General features: G+C 52.9%; 2 protein-coding genes across 14 annotated transcripts in view; both read right to left on the reverse strand.

Annotated features, from left to right (window-relative positions):
* Positions 1-948: 948 nt before the first annotated feature.
* OTX1 (orthodenticle homeobox 1) lies at positions 949-4290 on the reverse strand. Of its 3 annotated transcripts, none has more exons than XM_028168432.2 (5): positions 4194-4290; positions 3068-3219; positions 1617-1767; positions 1442-1523; positions 949-1411 (listed from the first exon to the last, which is right to left on the reverse strand). In XM_028168432.2, the coding sequence occupies exons 1-5, from the start codon at positions 4288-4290 to the stop codon at positions 949-951; spliced, it is 945 nt and encodes a 314-aa protein (XP_028024233.2). The 3 variants fall into 3 exon arrangements, with proteins under 3 accessions (XP_028024233.2, XP_028024232.2, XP_007189783.2); XM_028168431.2 differs by having other exon boundaries at positions 4161-4290; XM_007189721.2 differs by having other exon boundaries at positions 949-1767.
* Positions 4291-10739: 6449 nt separating this feature from the next.
* EHBP1 (EH domain binding protein 1) overlaps positions 10740-15413 on the reverse strand; it is a 343070-nt gene continuing 338396 nt past the window's right edge. For all 11 annotated transcript variants that reach the window (XM_028168400.2, XM_028168401.2, XM_057558222.1 and 8 more), the window contains 2 exons: positions 12048-12162; positions 10740-11830 (listed from right to left, as the gene is read on the reverse strand). In XM_028168400.2, coding sequence (XP_028024201.1) covers positions 11740-11830; positions 12048-12162 — 206 coding nt within the window. In that variant the 3' untranslated portion in view covers positions 10740-11739. The remainder of the gene's footprint in view (positions 11831-12047; positions 12163-15413) is intronic.

A 15413-nucleotide genomic window follows, 5' to 3' on the forward strand; every position in this document is an offset into this window, starting at 1 on the left:
ATACACAGAGGGAGAAGGTGTGAGAGGGCAGGGAAGCTTTGCAACAACTGAAAAAGTAAAAGCGCCATCGTTTGAGGAAGAGAGGAAAGGGGACAGAGGGAAAATATTTTTTGTTTTTGTTATATATATATGTGTATATATATATATGCTGTATATATCTTAAAGTTCTATTTCTTGGGCTCTAAGACGAGATATGCTCAGTTCAACCAACAGCAACTAAAAAGTTTAAGTGGTCCCTGGAACGGACCTGACTATATACAGCATTCCCGCCGAAGCGGAAGCCTGAGCCAGTTCTACGCAGGGCGGGGCTGTGCGCGAGAGGCTATGGGTGCGCTCCTCCCTCTGGGCCTCGTCCCAGCGCATCCGGCTGGGGAGGAGGAAACGCCGGGAAGCTCTGGTCTGCAGGCGGGGAGCGGGGCTTAGGGCAGCTGAAGGGGCGGCAGTCTGCACGCGAGAAACGCTTAGTGGTTGTTTTGATTTGGAGTAGAGCATGGGTGCACTCCAACAGGCAGACACATGCCAGTTAGTGACTCCAGTGTCCAGAAAGAATAAATTAAAGTGTAGGGCTCAAACAGCAAGTCAGAGCGAAGAGCCTCCGAAGGCTGCAAGCGCATAACTGTCCAGAAAGACTAGAAGATGGTGACTTAGGAGTTCGTTAGGGGTTGAGGAGGGCAGCACACAGCTCTCCCGTATAGAACTTGTGGGCCAAGCCGAAGCACCGCTCCCCTCATCCAAGGGGTGGGCAGGGTTTGCACATCCCCCAAGCAAGTGGCACAAAGATGAGGGCGGCAGTGCAGCAATGGGCATCTTTTGGGAGCGTGAAATTTCGGGTCTGGAAAAGCCGAGGCAAAGGCGGGCAGTGCAGCAGCAGCAGCAGCAACAACTGGACGGGGACCACGGAGGGCGCAGGTAGTTGCGTTTCTTCTTCTCTTCCTCCCACTCCTGGGCTCACAAGACCTGAAACCTCCATGAGGCTTGGTCCTTATAGTCCAGACAGTCAGGCGAGTTGAAGTTGAGTTTCCAAGCGGAGGAAGCGGCGGCGGCGCCAGGCTCCTTGTAATCCAAGCAGTCGGCAGAGTTGAAGGCGAGCCCCGAGCCGCCGTAGCCCTGGTGATGGTGGTGGTGATGGTGGTGGTGGTGGCCTGAGGACTGGCTCAACGGGTGGTGCGCGTGGGGATGGTGGTGATGGTGGCTCGCCATGGAGGAGGGTGCCATAGGGCTGAGCTGGTGCGGGTGGTGGTGCGAGTGCATGGGCGCTAGATATGAGCTGCAGTCCACGCCGCCAAAGTAGGAAGAGGAGGGCGCGGGGTAGCCCTGGCCATAGCTGCCGCCCTGGCCGTAGGACATGGGATAGGAGGCGGCGGCAGAGGCGGCGCCTGCGGCTACCGAGCGCTGCATACACGATGCGTTGCTAGGCGCGGCCAAAGGCTCGGGCACCGACACGGAAGCGGGCGCTGAGCCGGGCGAGATGGAAGCCGGACTCCAGATGGACGAGGCAGCCGGCGTACTCAACGACGACGGGACTGCCACCGCCGGGTTCCCGCCCAGGCCTGCAGCCGCTGCAGCCGCCGGGTTGGCAGAGGCGCTCGATGCGGAGCTGGAGGACGAGGCGGAACTGGACACAGCGGGCGGCGTGAACTGGCCGCTGCTTTCGGAGCCCGAGCTCTCCCGCACCGGGGACGACTTCTTCTTGGCTGGGCGGCTCTTCGTCCCGCTCCCGCTCTGCTGCTGCTGGCGGCATTTGGCGCGGCGGTTCTTGAACCAGACCTGCAGCGGGCCGGGTGGGGGAGAGCGTGTCAGGGGGAGAGTAGAGCTTGCCACTCCCCCGCCCCTTGGACCAACACCCGGCCTAGGATCCGCATCCCTCTCCTATCGACGCCTCCTCCCCTCCCCATCTCCGACCCGGCCAGACCCTGCATTCCCTGCGAGCCTCCACCCTCCCCCATCGTTCTGCTCAAAGACCCTCCTCTGGCAGAGTAGGGATGTGCACTCCCCCCCCCACGCCCAGCGCAACTCTGCCGGAGGGCGGAACATTTGTGTCTGTCCAGCCAGAAGTTCAGCCATCTCTAAACTGATGCTGTTGGCTGCTTCCCAACAGACCTATGTATGTTTGGAGGCCCTGTCTTCTATGAATAGAGCTCAGTAAACTGCGGAGAGGCACAGAGCAGGCCGCGGAGTGGGGGACAGTCCCCGAGTTTGAGGCTGGAGCCCCTCCGCCCCTGCAGGTCTGGTGCTGGGCAGGGCGAGAATTTGGATGGGAGCAGGAGCAAGGCCAGGAGGCTGAACAGAGGCAGTACTCGGGGGACTAGGGAAGGAAGCCTGGGCAGAATTTCGTTGGACTTCTTGGCTCCAAGTGGGGAACCAAATAGGACAGTCATAAAGTTCTCACTCCTCTTGGAAGGCCCCGGTACAAGACATGGCATTCCTGTTCTCTCGAGCCTCTGGGGGGAAAAAGGCAAGATAAAAGGCCTTTGAGGAGAGTTCTGAGTTATAATCCGAACAGTATTTTCGGGTCCCTTTCATCGCAAAAACAGAAACAGCAAAGCTGGTAGCCAGGTTTTGCGTTCAGCATCCTCTCCGGGCAAAGGAAATGTCTAATCAAACTGGCGCCACCCGTGGGGCGCACTCCCAGACAGGGCACCAGGCTCTGGCCAAGCCCCACTCTTCCATTTCCAGGATCCCCGGGATACAAGGCAAGGGCAGAGGAAGAATTCAGGACCCGGAAGGAAACTGCCAAGTCCTGGGGCGGCCAAAGAGGCAGGGGCAAGTGTCGGGCTCTCAGGGCACGTTACCTTCGGGAGCCTCGCTTGTCCTCCGGCAATCCTAAAAAGGACTTTGGATAGCAAAGGCGCCCCGGGGCCAAGGGCGGAATCCAGGGCTCTAAGCTAGCTCCTCTAACTTTGGCCCCTCTGCCAGGCCCGGCCCAGAGCTAGGGGGAGTCTGAGAGGGGCTGAGAGGGGCTACCCAGCCTGTAAGCCCGCCCCCACACCATAACCCCCTTCCCAGGCCCTCTCCAACCAGCCCCAGCACCCCACCCCCGACCCTGAAGTCCCGCGAGCGCGCGCACCTGGACTCTGGACTCTGGCAGGTTGATCTTGAGCGCCACCTCCTCGCGCATGAAGATGTCAGGGTAGCGAGTCTTGGCGAAGAGCGCCTCGAGCACGTCCAGCTGAGAGCGCGTAAAGGTGGTGCGCTCCCGTCGCTGTTTCCGCGGGGTGGCTGAGGGGAAACGCGGGGGCGCGTCGGGTCAGTGGTGGCCACGCGGACTCGCGCTAGAGGACGCGGACCGGCCCCTGGCAGGCCCTGAACCAGGCCGTTGCAAAAGAAAGCCGAGCTCCGAGCAAAAAAACAACTCCCCAGGGAGGCCGAGCCTGACAGCCACAGGTGGGAGAAACTGCATGTGTGAGCGACTGGGAGCCAGTGTCTCTGGCACTCCAGGGCTGCCCCCTTCCCTGCCTCTCAGAGGTTAAGAAAGGAAGAGGAGTTATGCAATCTTTCTTCCTTCACTTCCCCCCTCCCAACACTCTCCCTGGCTGGAAGGTGGGGAAGGGGTGTGCAGAAGCACGTCCTGGAAAACACTTTCCGAGGGAAAAAATGGGGGTGAAGGAGTGGAACCTAGAAAAGACAGCCAGGATTCCGCTCAAGTCTTCCACATCAACAGTGCAAAAGTTGGTGCAGGCCACCCGTCTAGAGGACAGTTTAATTAGGGAGGGAGAATCCCCCCTCCTCAGCTCAGCCAGTCGCTTTGCATAAGGCAAGCTGGGCCTTTCCTCTAAGGGCCTAGCGAGTGTCCATATTCCTCGTTCAATGTTGGGGGGAAAGGCATAGATCCTCTCTCTCTCTCTCCCTCTCTCTCTCTCTCTCTCTCTCTCTCTCTCACACACACACACACACACACCACCCATGAGAAATCGAATCCGTGGGTAAATGCGCCCTGTGCTGGCAGTGGGAGCACAACAGGAGACAAGGTGCCGGTGTGGCCAGGCAAGGAAGGCTCACGTCTCAAGTTTTCGCCGCCCCAGCCGTCCTCACCGACCCGCGATTCTGCCCTGCGAGCCTGCAGCGTGCCCTGCACCATAAGCAGACTAGGCAACCGGTTCCCTGGGCCGATCCACGACAAAGTTTGTGCTTAAACCCGAGAGGCTGGGGATCCCCAAGACTTGCAGGGGCCGGGGGCGGGGGCCGGTGCTCACCCGGATAGCCCACGGAGGGGTGTAGGAGGTCCATAGCCGGCCCGGCTAGGCCCAGCCCGTTCATGCCGTATGGGGGTTGTTTGAGGTAAGACATCATGCTAACAGCTGGGTGGAGGCGCCCCGAAGGATCCAGGGGGCCGGGGCCGGGCGCAGTGCGGGGCTCCCACTGCGCAGTCCTTCAAGCTCTGTTGCGTCTGGGGGCCCGGCCTATGGAGACATGAGACACACGGAAACCGTCATTCCGAGCCATCACGGCTGCCTGGTCTTGTCCGAGGCAAGGAGTCACAGGATGCGGAGGGGACGCCGGCTATGGAACTGTACAGGGCGGTCAACTCGGCTCTGTAAGGCCTTAGCCCAAAGACCACAGCTTCTTTGAAAAGTAAAATAGCTGGATCATGATCACCTCTTTTCGGGCTTGGAATGGGCCAGACACTCATAGGGCGACACTAGGAGTGAGGAGAGGTTAAAATCAGGGCCAAGCTTGGGAGGTCAGAGCCTGAACCGCAGAGTCTGCTAGGTCCCAAGACTAGGCAAAATTCTGGTCGGGTGGGAACGGGCCTCACACTGCACAAGAAAACATTTGCTCGGCCCCCAGGCGGCAGGAGACCCAGAGCATGAGGCGTTGTTTCGTTTTGTTTCAAACGTTTTTGAAAGTGGGACGCACAGGTAGATTCCGGAGAGCCCAGGTGAGGCACTGCGGAGGGCTAGCGGCACCTGAGCCTCTCCGGGACGCATTGCCCACCTGGGAGAGTGCGACCTGCCAAAGTCTCCTCGGCTGGGTCCCGGCCCTAGAGCCGACAGCCGCCCTTCCAGTTGACTTCTCTGTGCCCAGCCGCTGAAAGACTGCTTACCCGGAATCCCACCCACACCTCGACCACAGTTTCGAGCCCAGGTCCCGCAGAGGCGACCAGAAAGCGTCACTGTACAGGTGGCGGTTCTAAGACGCCGCACGAGGTCACCGGCGCCTCGCCACAGCCGCAGGCCGTTTTTCGTCAACGCAAGCCGGTCCTGGCTGCGGACAATGGGGTCCCGGCTGGGGTTGAAAGGTGACCTGCCCAGCGCCCCAAGGGTCTGGCGGATTTGGGAGGCCTGAGTGCAGCAGGTCCGGTGCGCTCCCCGCCTATCCTACTAGCTGAACCCGCGGCCGCAGGACCCGATCGAGACTAGAGAACTAGGCCTCTGAGGCGTAGCTCGCTCTGACCCGGGCTGGAAGGTCGACGCCTGGCTTCCCCAGCTGCCCCAAAACTGAGGCGCTACAATCAGGAGTCAGGAAGTGGCGCTGGGGGTGTGGGACTGAGACCCCAGAGGACCTGTCGCTTTACCCCGCTTCAAGGAATTCAAAGCAGACCTGGGACCCGGGCTAGAGAGTTTAGGGAAAGAAAGAAGTTACAGCTAAAGAAGCCTCCCGCTCCCGTCCCCATGGGACCTGGGCCGGGAGAACCTAGTTTGCAGGGAAGGCGACAGAAGGGAAAGAGCCTGGGCTCTGGGGCCGAAGGAGAATGGGACTCAGCCGCGGCGACTCTTCTAGGCTGCTGCGTGAGTTTTCAAAGACTTTCTTCAAACTTAGCACTTCAGCTCGGTTACTTCGGAGGAGGCGGGGGAGGGGCGCGGGGCCGCAGCAGAGATCCGGGGTCCTCAGCGCAGCAAGAGGGGAGCCAGGTCGCCCCCCAGCCCCGCCCACGTGCCGGGGACCTGGGAAGCGGGGACCCGTTTGAGGACGGGGAGGCAAGAGCAACCGACGCATTCCCAGAGTCCCGGGCGGCTCCCGGCTTTCTCCTTACCTGCCCTCAGCTGCCGGGGCCGCTCACCATCTACCTCGCACCCTCACACAGACCTTCCGGGCAGCCAACCTGCAAAACAGAGCAGCACAGGAATTACCCGCCGGGTTGGGCGGTTGGTCCAGGACCCCCAGATTTCTTTCTTTCCCCAACTTCCCTCCTCCCTTTCTCTTTCTTTCCAGTGGCTTTGTGCGTGTCCCTCCAGGTTTCACTTTATTGCACACACACACTTTGTTTGCAAAGCCCTACACGCTCCCGAGACACTGCCTCGCCCGGGACCGCGCCGAGGGGCCGCAAGGAGGAGGGTGGGGGTGAGAGGGGCAGAGCTGGGAGGTGGCTCGAGGTTGCCGTGGCACTCCGTGCAGCGTGGAGGCGGTGGGGGCTGAGGAAGCCCCGCAGAGGCACTTCGCAAACTAAATAAATCAAGCGATTTACCTTGTCGGAGTGGCTTGTCTGGCCGGGTTGTTTAGGTGATTGGAAATGTAGCCTGATGAAGATTGATCACCTTTCTAATGCCCTCCCCGGGTATGTGAACGCGAGGTGAGTGCGTAACCGGGCTAGGCTGCCAATCCCTGGCCCCGCGCGGGCTGAGTGACAGGGAGCCGGGCAATGGCAGCACGAGCCGGGGGTTACCTCCGCGCACCCCCGCCCTCCCCCGCCCCCTGCACCCCGCCCTCACCGCCCGCCCGCCCCGCCCCGGTCGCGCGCTAACTCCGGGGCTAGACTGGCGGCAAACGCGGCGCAGAGCGACGCGAGGAAGACGAGCGCAGCGCGGGAGCCCAGGCCGTGGAGGGGGACGCCGGTCCCGAGGCCGCCCTGGGGCTCCCCGCCCTTCTCTCGCCCTTTTGGCGCCCTGGAGGGAGTGGCAGAAGGAGGCGAGGTGCTGGAGAACCGGTTCTCTCGCTCTCCCGAGCGCCACCCAGCTCGGCGGCCCGGTGGGCGCGAGGACCCGGGAGCCGCGGGCTGGAGGGGAGCGGGGCCCCGGCCCCTCTCCCAGCGCCGCGGGCCCCAGCGTCTTCATTCACCGCGCCACCACCCGCAGAGGGACGCCGCGGGCGGCTCGTGCTGGCACAGGCTACTTTGCCGAGCGCGGGAGCAGCTCCCAGTGCGCAGATCCCGCCTCGGCGCCTCAGGACTCCCGCGCCCGCAAGCAGCACCCGCAGGGGAGGCACGGCCACTTACCTGCTCTTCGGCGTCTCCTGGGGTTCCCAGTCCCCACGAAAGGTGTTTGAAAATCCTAAACGCTTCTTTTGAAATGTTGGAGCCCAGAGTCCCCTCTCCCTTACACACACACTCTACTTCTGAATCGAAAGGTTTGGATAGGAAACTTTCTCTTTCACACTGTCTCCTTCCCGTTCTCCTTTTACAAGGGACAATTTGGTGGAAAACGTGGCCACAGACCCCTGCCCTCAATTTCTTTCCCACATGCCGCAGGAGCCTCCTTGAAGCGATCTCCCCGGATCGTTCGTACTGGCGAAGCCCATTTCCCAATCGAACAAACTTCTCAAACACGTCTACCTGGGTTGTCAAAGCGAGAGAAAAAAAAAAAGTGTTTTCGCCCCAACACTGAGTAAGGCAATTCTTTTAAATGGCACCTCCTCCTGAATATTAGGCACTTTACTCCCTTTCGAGGAATTCCTACCGCTTCTTCCTAATCCCCCCTCCCCTCCACCTCAACAGGCGGAGTGAAAAGTTTGAACAGGAGTAAGTGTGAGGGCGAGTCAAGGAGCCACCGGGCGCTTCGCGGTGGGGAGCGCGGGCGCTGCGGGGCCGCAGGGTCGGGCACCGAGAGCGGACCAGGCGCGGGGCGAGGAGGTGGAGGAGAAGGAAGGGGGAGCCCGCTGAGTGAAAAGGGGCCGCGGCCGCCGCTCTTCAAAGTGCTTCCCCCTCCCCCAAGCGACACTTTCCTTTGGAGTCCGAATAAAATACGGTAACAGAATATGATGGAGGGCACACTGTTTCCTTAACTGCTTCTCAAAGAACCCGGGAGATCTTCTTAGGACCTTTAATAAGGCTTTGGTCGGTCCTTTTGTTGATCTCTCAAAATCAACTCCTTCTAATTGAAGTTGGAGCTGAAAGCGAGCTAATGTTCAAAGAAAGTGGCCGCCAGACTAACGAAATTACATTTTTTTTTTTTTGACGATGAGGGAACATCTAATCAAAGGGGCAAAAGAGGAGGGGTGGGAGTGGGGAAGTATGAAGGAGAAAAGGTTTTACAAGATCCTTCTCTGGTTCACAAAAGTCGGCGACACGGGCGCTTCTCTCCAGAACAAAGACACCGCGGCCCATTCACAAAAGGGAGAGAAAGAGAGAGAGAAAACAATAAAAGAACGGGAGAAAAGGAAAAACATGAACAAGAAAAAGACTTAACAGGAAAAGAAACTGCGCAGAGCGCAGCGCTGACCCGAGCGGGGACACACCTTTGGCTCGCGCAGGCCCCCGCGGGGAATAGTCCGCGAGGCCCAGGACTCCGAGCCCCCGAAATGTGCAGAGATTTAAGGAAAAAAACGAAATACACCCCCGCTTTCGGTTCTGGGGAAAGGCGCGGGCTGGAGCGCACTAGTGTGATGGGGAAGGGTATGCCGGCGCCGTGGGGTGAGCTTCGGCGGCACTGCGTCCCTAGCCCGGCGCTAGCCCGGCCGGGGCCTGCGCGCTGTGTGCCTGGGTTTGCCCTCCCAGGCCTGGGTGCGTGCCCTGTCCCAGTCCCGCAAACTCTCGCACTCCCGCCTCCTCCCGGCCCCGTTTGGCCTGCAGCTGCGGCGCTCGGCCGAGGTCCGGCGCGGCGAGGTGGGGCGGCAGTGCGCGCTGGAATGTGCTCAGGCGGTCCCCAGGGCCCGCCAAGCGGGAGCCGGGCGCTCTCGGTTCCAGATGCTGCCGCGGTCTCGGGGAAGTTGGGAGGTATCAAGTAGCACGATTTTTTTCCCCCCTAATGACAGTATTTATCTAATCCCAAATTGCAGGCGAATTTTTTTAATGCTCAACCCATAAAACCCCGGGATTAAGAGAAGAAAAAGAGAGAAGAGGGGAGAGGGAGGAGAGTGGAGACGGGGGAGACTGAGATGAAAGTTTCTTGTATGTGGCGTAAAGGACTGAGGCGGCCGCTGCTAGGCAAATATCCAGGTGGGAGACGCTGGGCCAGAAGCCTCGACCGTTCCAGCAACGGCCGCAGCTCAGGGAGGGGAAGAGGGGGCCTCGCCCGGTGAGGGCCTGTGGACTCAGCTCGAGGGCCCCGGGCCGGGGAGGGGGCGTGGGAGCTGGGCCCTGGCTTTAGCATCCAGGTGACCTCGAGGCCGGGCCAGACTCTGGAGGACACTCGGGGCAGGGGGAGGGGTTTGGCTCCAGGGCCCTGGGATCCTGGCCAGGGGCGGAAGTTCTGCACCGGCCCGCGGGCTGTGCCCAAGCCAGCCCGCTGCCAACACTCCTCCTCCTCGGCGACCCCCGGGCCCACAGCTTCTTTTGCCGCCGCGCGGGCTTTCGGATTGCCGGCCTCTAGGCGTGCTGGGCTCGCGCCTGCGCCCGGAAGGCAGCCTCTGGGCACCACGCGACGAAATCCGGATGCGGTGCCCTCGCCGCGGGCCTGACCCCGATGGTCCCCGGGGGCCGCGCTCCGCCGCCGCTGCGGGGCGTGCGGGCGCCACAGAGCAGCCCAATGGAAACCCCGCGAGGCTCGGGACTGAGGCAGGAGGGGCAGGGAGACGGGCAGCAAATCTGGGGCTGGCGAAGGATTGTCACTTGGCAGGTCGCGAGCGGCTTGGGGGAGCCGCCTCTCTGCGAGGCTCCGCGAGAGGGAAGGTTCCCCGAATCCGAATCCTGCGTAAATGGAGTGGGTGCCGCCGGTCACCCAAGCCCCAGGCTGCTCCGGGCTGATGGTTTTCGTCTGCCGGTTTCCCTGGGGTTAGGGCCAGGTTCTGAGAGCTTCCCCCAGGGAGCGGTAGCTCCCTCTGCTCTCCTGCTCTAATAAAGAGGGCAAATACCCGATTTCATTTAGTTCTGATAACTTTTCAATAACTTCTTAAAATCCTTGTCGTGAAGAAATTCTACCGTAGTAAGGTTTTATCATTTTGAAAGACTGGCGGCTGCACAGTTTTCAAAAGGAATTTGTGTGTGTGTTGGTATAAATATTTGTCTGTATATGTACATATATGTATATGTGTATATATGTATGTATGATCTAGGCTAACGTATAAATGCTAGTGGACTGTTTTCTCTGTCTCCAGACTTGTTGAACGAGCTTTCTTTGTTTCAAGACACCTCTGTAGAGGAGTGATGGAAACTACCATAAAATCGCCAGTTTTTTCTGTAGCTTAGAACTTCTGGTTGAAAGTTCCCTTTCCCTCATCTCATACACACACACCTGCACACACTTACCCTCCTCCTCCCCTCCAACAATAACCCTCTTCCTTTCACTTCGGCATCCACAGTCTTGCCGGTTATCAGAAGTCATAGTTCTTCCTCATATGAGTGCAAAATTATAACAATGGAAAATTACATTTTTTTCAGTGCTGTGGAATCACAAATTTCCTCAAATCGTTAAGAGATGACCCTCTAAAAGATGATAGTTTACACTGCTTAAGAAAATACGACTAATTGCTTTTCAATTCACATTCATGTGTCAGCAGGGCCCCTCTGGGGTGGTGTAAACTTATTCAGCTCCAAATACAGCCCAGTATCCTGCCCTGCATTCAAGAGGACCATTTTTCCACATGAAAAGTCTTATGAATACAAAAACTTCTCCTCAAGTTTTCATTGCAAAGAAGTAGCAGCAGTGTTTAAGGTAAGAAAGTTTCTGCTTTTATTGAAAATTTATATATGACTCAGTATTGTAATAAATAAACAGATAACCATTTTCACAAAAAAATGACAGTGCTATGCTAGAGAAGAAAATATTAATTGGAGGATTTACTCATAATGGCAAGACAGACTTTTATCAATACAGAATAAATATTAACACCATTCTTGAGCCAATTTTGAGACCCAACAAAATGTAGGAACCAAGCTAGATGGAATAAATAATTATCCAGACAAAAAGATGGCGCATTCTCAAATGATAAGACTGTCTTTGTAAAGTGATGCATGTCAATTAGTCCCATCCTTACAGCTCACTTCAAATCACAGGACTTGTTTCAGGCTACGTTAAAGGGCCATCCTCCGAAGAAAGCAGAGAAGTACCCTATTATCTTCATAGTGAAACGCAAAACAACTGCAGAAAATCCCACTGGTAAATAGAACACAGTTTAATAAGTAAATTGAAGATGATCTAACTATAAAATTTAGGTAACAGACTCAGTGTTACATATGGCAGGACTGGAAAAAAATCATTCATGACATTTTCCTTATCCCTCCCTCTTAAGCCCCCTCCCACCCCTCATTATGCTATTAACAATAACAACAACAACAAAAATGTTTTAAAATTTTCCTCCATCAAAAAATGAGGGAAAATAATGAGGGAAGAGTTTTCTTTTCTTTCTTATTTGAACAGTTTCTTGAACACTCCTAATACCAATCACTCACAAGATGTCTGTGCAATCTATTTTACATGATTTCAAGGAAATGATTAACTCACACACACACACAATCCTTAAACAAAGCTATTTCGGAGTTCTGTACATTGTCTGGAAAAAAGGGAGGAAAAGAGGTGGTGGTAGTGGTAAAGAAGGACAATCCAGCCAAACAAAATGTTAAAAGTTTTAAATCAACAACGAGAATGACTTTTTCTGGTCTGTGGACCCAAGACTAATAAAATGTTGGTCAAGATTCTGGTCTGGCTTCTATTGAAGAACACATTTCTCTTCTTTCTTGGCCATCTTGCCTTTGTTTTGCTCCAGAGTTCGCTCCAAATGCTCGTCTTCTTCTTCGGCCCTGGAAGTCAAACAGGAAACCAAATTATTTTTCTTCTTGGAGCGCAGAGCGGCACTCTCCTCTCGCCCCGCATTCCGAGCCCCAGAGGGAACGGGGTTCGCGGGGCCAGCAGGAGGCTGCCCCGGCCCACCCGGGACCTCTGGACTGAACTTTCCGAAAACTTCTCGGCCCCTCAGCAGGCGGCAGAGCCTCGACCCCGACCCCACCGCCCACTTACTGCTTCTCCTGCGCGTCCAGGTCCCTGACGAGCGCGTCGCGCTTGTCCACTAGGGCCACCAGCTCATCCAGCAGGAGCTGCTCGCGTCGCTTCTGGGCCTCGGTCTTCTGCCAGTCTGCAGGGGACGGGAGGCTCCTTACCCACCCGGTCCCCCACCCCACCCTGCCCTCCCCTTCCCGCCTTTTCCAGTCCCCTTTTATTTCTCTGCAAACCATATTACAGAGCCACTAGCTAGTGTTTCACGGAGAGTTTGGCCGTCGTGGTGAGGATTTCGCCCCTAAAACCCTACTTTCTAAGTATTTTCCGTAGATGGAGACGGCTACGGGCTGGGCTGGAACCTGCAAGAGACCAGGTGTGCGCCGGTGGCCAGCGGAGGTGCGCACCTGATGTCAGCCAAAGTGGGGGAGGGAGAGCTGGAGGCCCAGAAGAGGTCGGCCCGAGCGGTGAGGGGGGAATGTGGGTGAATGAGGAGGCGGGAAGCAGAGACGGGCGATAAAATCACCCTGAAAAGGCTAGAGAATCTGCCTGAGAACCTATCCTCCTCCCCCACCCCCATGCTCACCCCATACAGCCCATTCTTCGCTAATTTCCTCTTCGCTCTATTTTAGCAGTTGGATGTATCTCACACTGGGCGCCATATGCTTCACAATAACTTTAAAAGTAGTGAATCGGCTAATTAGCATTTTTCTTTGAAGTAAAAAATAAATTTGCTCTGCAACATTACACTGCAGCTCTCGATCGCATCACAGCCAGTTTTCTTTTGGAGAGGTTTGCTGCGTGGTTTCAAATCAAAGCACTTTTGCAAAGGAAAAATTACATACTTCTTTTTGAAACCCCGGTTGGAAAATCCGATGGGCAGTGCTCCTTCCATGGGAAGGGGCAGTTTTTTGAAGGTTTTAGGCCCCAATAATATATTTCCTAATCATTGCTGGTCTGATAATTTCCTTAAGATGAGCAGCAGTTTAGTTTAATAAAAACAGGACCAAATCGAACATTTAAAGCACTTTTGAAACCAAAGCCAACTGCTCTCTGGCCAGACTGTAAGGGCTTGTAGCTGTCAATCAACCCCCAGTCTACCCCGCCTCCCTCATTAGGAAGGTAAACAATGAAAAGAAGAAGTAGATGATGAGGCAGATAGCCGAACAAATGAGGACCTAGAGGGAAACAGGACACCAGCTTAAAAAAAAAAAATACCCTGGCCACTGACTCATGTAGCCCCCTCCCCCAGCAAATGCACTTTCCAAAAAACAGAGAGGAGTGCAATCCTTTCTGGTTTCTCTCTTCTCTCTCCATTGCCCTGGGCAATCATGTTAAAACTCACATGGCTGGTGCTTATTCAGATAAACCCAACAATGCACACCGCTGGTTACCATGTGAATCTTCACAAACCACACAAGAATGTGCTGGTTCAAATCCCCCCGACCCCCTCCAAAGCAAAATTTATTCAAGACAGCAAACTGCTCAGCAGCTTTATGAAAGCAAATGGAGCTAGAGGGAATTCTATCTTGTATTTACAAATTAAAAATTAGATGCATCATCATGCAATAAAGGTTAGAATAGCAGCAAAAAGCTAGAATAATTTATTCTATTTTATCACTATTCCTTTCATTACAAGCTCGAATACATACACACATATATATTAAACATGCCATATATTAATTACCCACATTCGATACAAAACGTAACAAATAAGTACATTAAATAATTGGTCACATTACATTCTTATTTAAAAAGAAGTGAAGTATTCTATTGCATAGAGAGGAATAAAGAAACTACTGCTATGGAAAGTTTTTTTCTTAATGTAAGAATTTTAAAAATAATAATGAAACAGCAAAATTGGAGAAAAGCCATATCTATCACAATTTTACTCCTTGGATTTAAATGCAACTGAGGTCAGGAATGCTGGACAATTTTCTAATCTGGTTCTTGTTCTTAATCAGTTTCATTCTACACAGCAGATAAATTAATAGACTCTCCAGGTTGGAAAGATCTTAAAGGTCATCTAGTCTAATTTCAGGTAACTGTAGTTCTAGAAATATTAACTCAGAGAAAAACCTGCTAAATTTGTAAAAGATTTGTAACTAAATTTTATAATTATTAAGATTACCAATTTTGATGAATATGGATTTTTCCATTTCCAACCTCAAGAAATCATTCTGATTATAAGCTTAATTTATAATTCTTTACTTCCAAAACATTTTGATAAGAGCTTTACTAATGGGAAATAAAGTTTCTCCACTGTAAACTTAAAAAATATAATTAAGTTGAAAATTACAAAATTTTTTAAAGAAAAAATAAATTTTAATGACACATAATCTTCTTGATTAAATTATTCCTTCCCTATACTTGACCAGTCACTTTTAAGGTTTTAATTAATAATTAGAAATATCAAGATTTCTTTAATTTTTTAAAAAATAAGGTTTTAACAATATGGATAAGAGAGGAAACAATTTTATATTTTTAATCCCTTAAGTATTGAATAATTTAAAAAATCTTAACCTTTTCCTAGCTCAATAGTGACATTTCACATAACTGTAACAAAAACATTTTTAAGTTATGAATATTTAGGTAATTTTCGTCATCTCACAAATTTAACCGACATTAGAATTTTAAATGTTTCAGCATAAATTTATAGGATTTTTCATATTAAATTTGTCATTACTACATTAATAACTATCTACAAAGAATTAGTCAATGTGGAGAAAATAGCTATGTGCAGTGAGTAGATTTTACACTAGCAAAACTACTTTTACTTTGAATTTGCTTTCTCACAGGAGTAACTTTATACACATTCACACACATATTTGAATGCTAATTTGGGAAATTAAGTAAACTATTTTGATGATTTAAAAAAATTTGATAACACCTTTAAAACTGATCAAGATTCACATTTGTATGTTCAAGGTCTACATTTAAAAATTAAAAAATCCCTCTTTAAATAGCTTCACCTAGATGTAATGTCATGTTTTAAAAGCCTGAATGTAAGTTTATGTGTTACTTGTTATACATTTTAAGAAAGGATTATTCACCTATAACAGCTAGCTAGATGCACTGACTTTGGCTTGGACAGACTACAATGTGGGTTCTGATTAATTTAAAGATTCCAGTGTACTTTTGCTACAAAAGCCATATCCTCTCACAACAAATAGGATTAAGTTTTGATGCTGCATTTGAGCCAAAGTGTTAAAATAAAGAGATTCTGTTTATGTCTATCTGCACTGAGCTGTTTTGTTAATCTAAAAAACTCTTTTTTTATATATAGGGCCAATTATTCATTCCCTGATTCAGTTTATTTGCTGAAGTTGATAATTACCTTGGAAAAAAGGCAAAGAAATACCTATAAACACTTTAATAGAAAGGACCTAA

Source organism: Balaenoptera acutorostrata, chromosome 12 (genome assembly GCF_949987535.1).
Source record: "Balaenoptera acutorostrata chromosome 12, mBalAcu1.1, whole genome shotgun sequence".
In the NCBI taxonomy this organism is placed as follows: Eukaryota; Metazoa; Chordata; class Mammalia; order Artiodactyla; family Balaenopteridae; genus Balaenoptera; species Balaenoptera acutorostrata.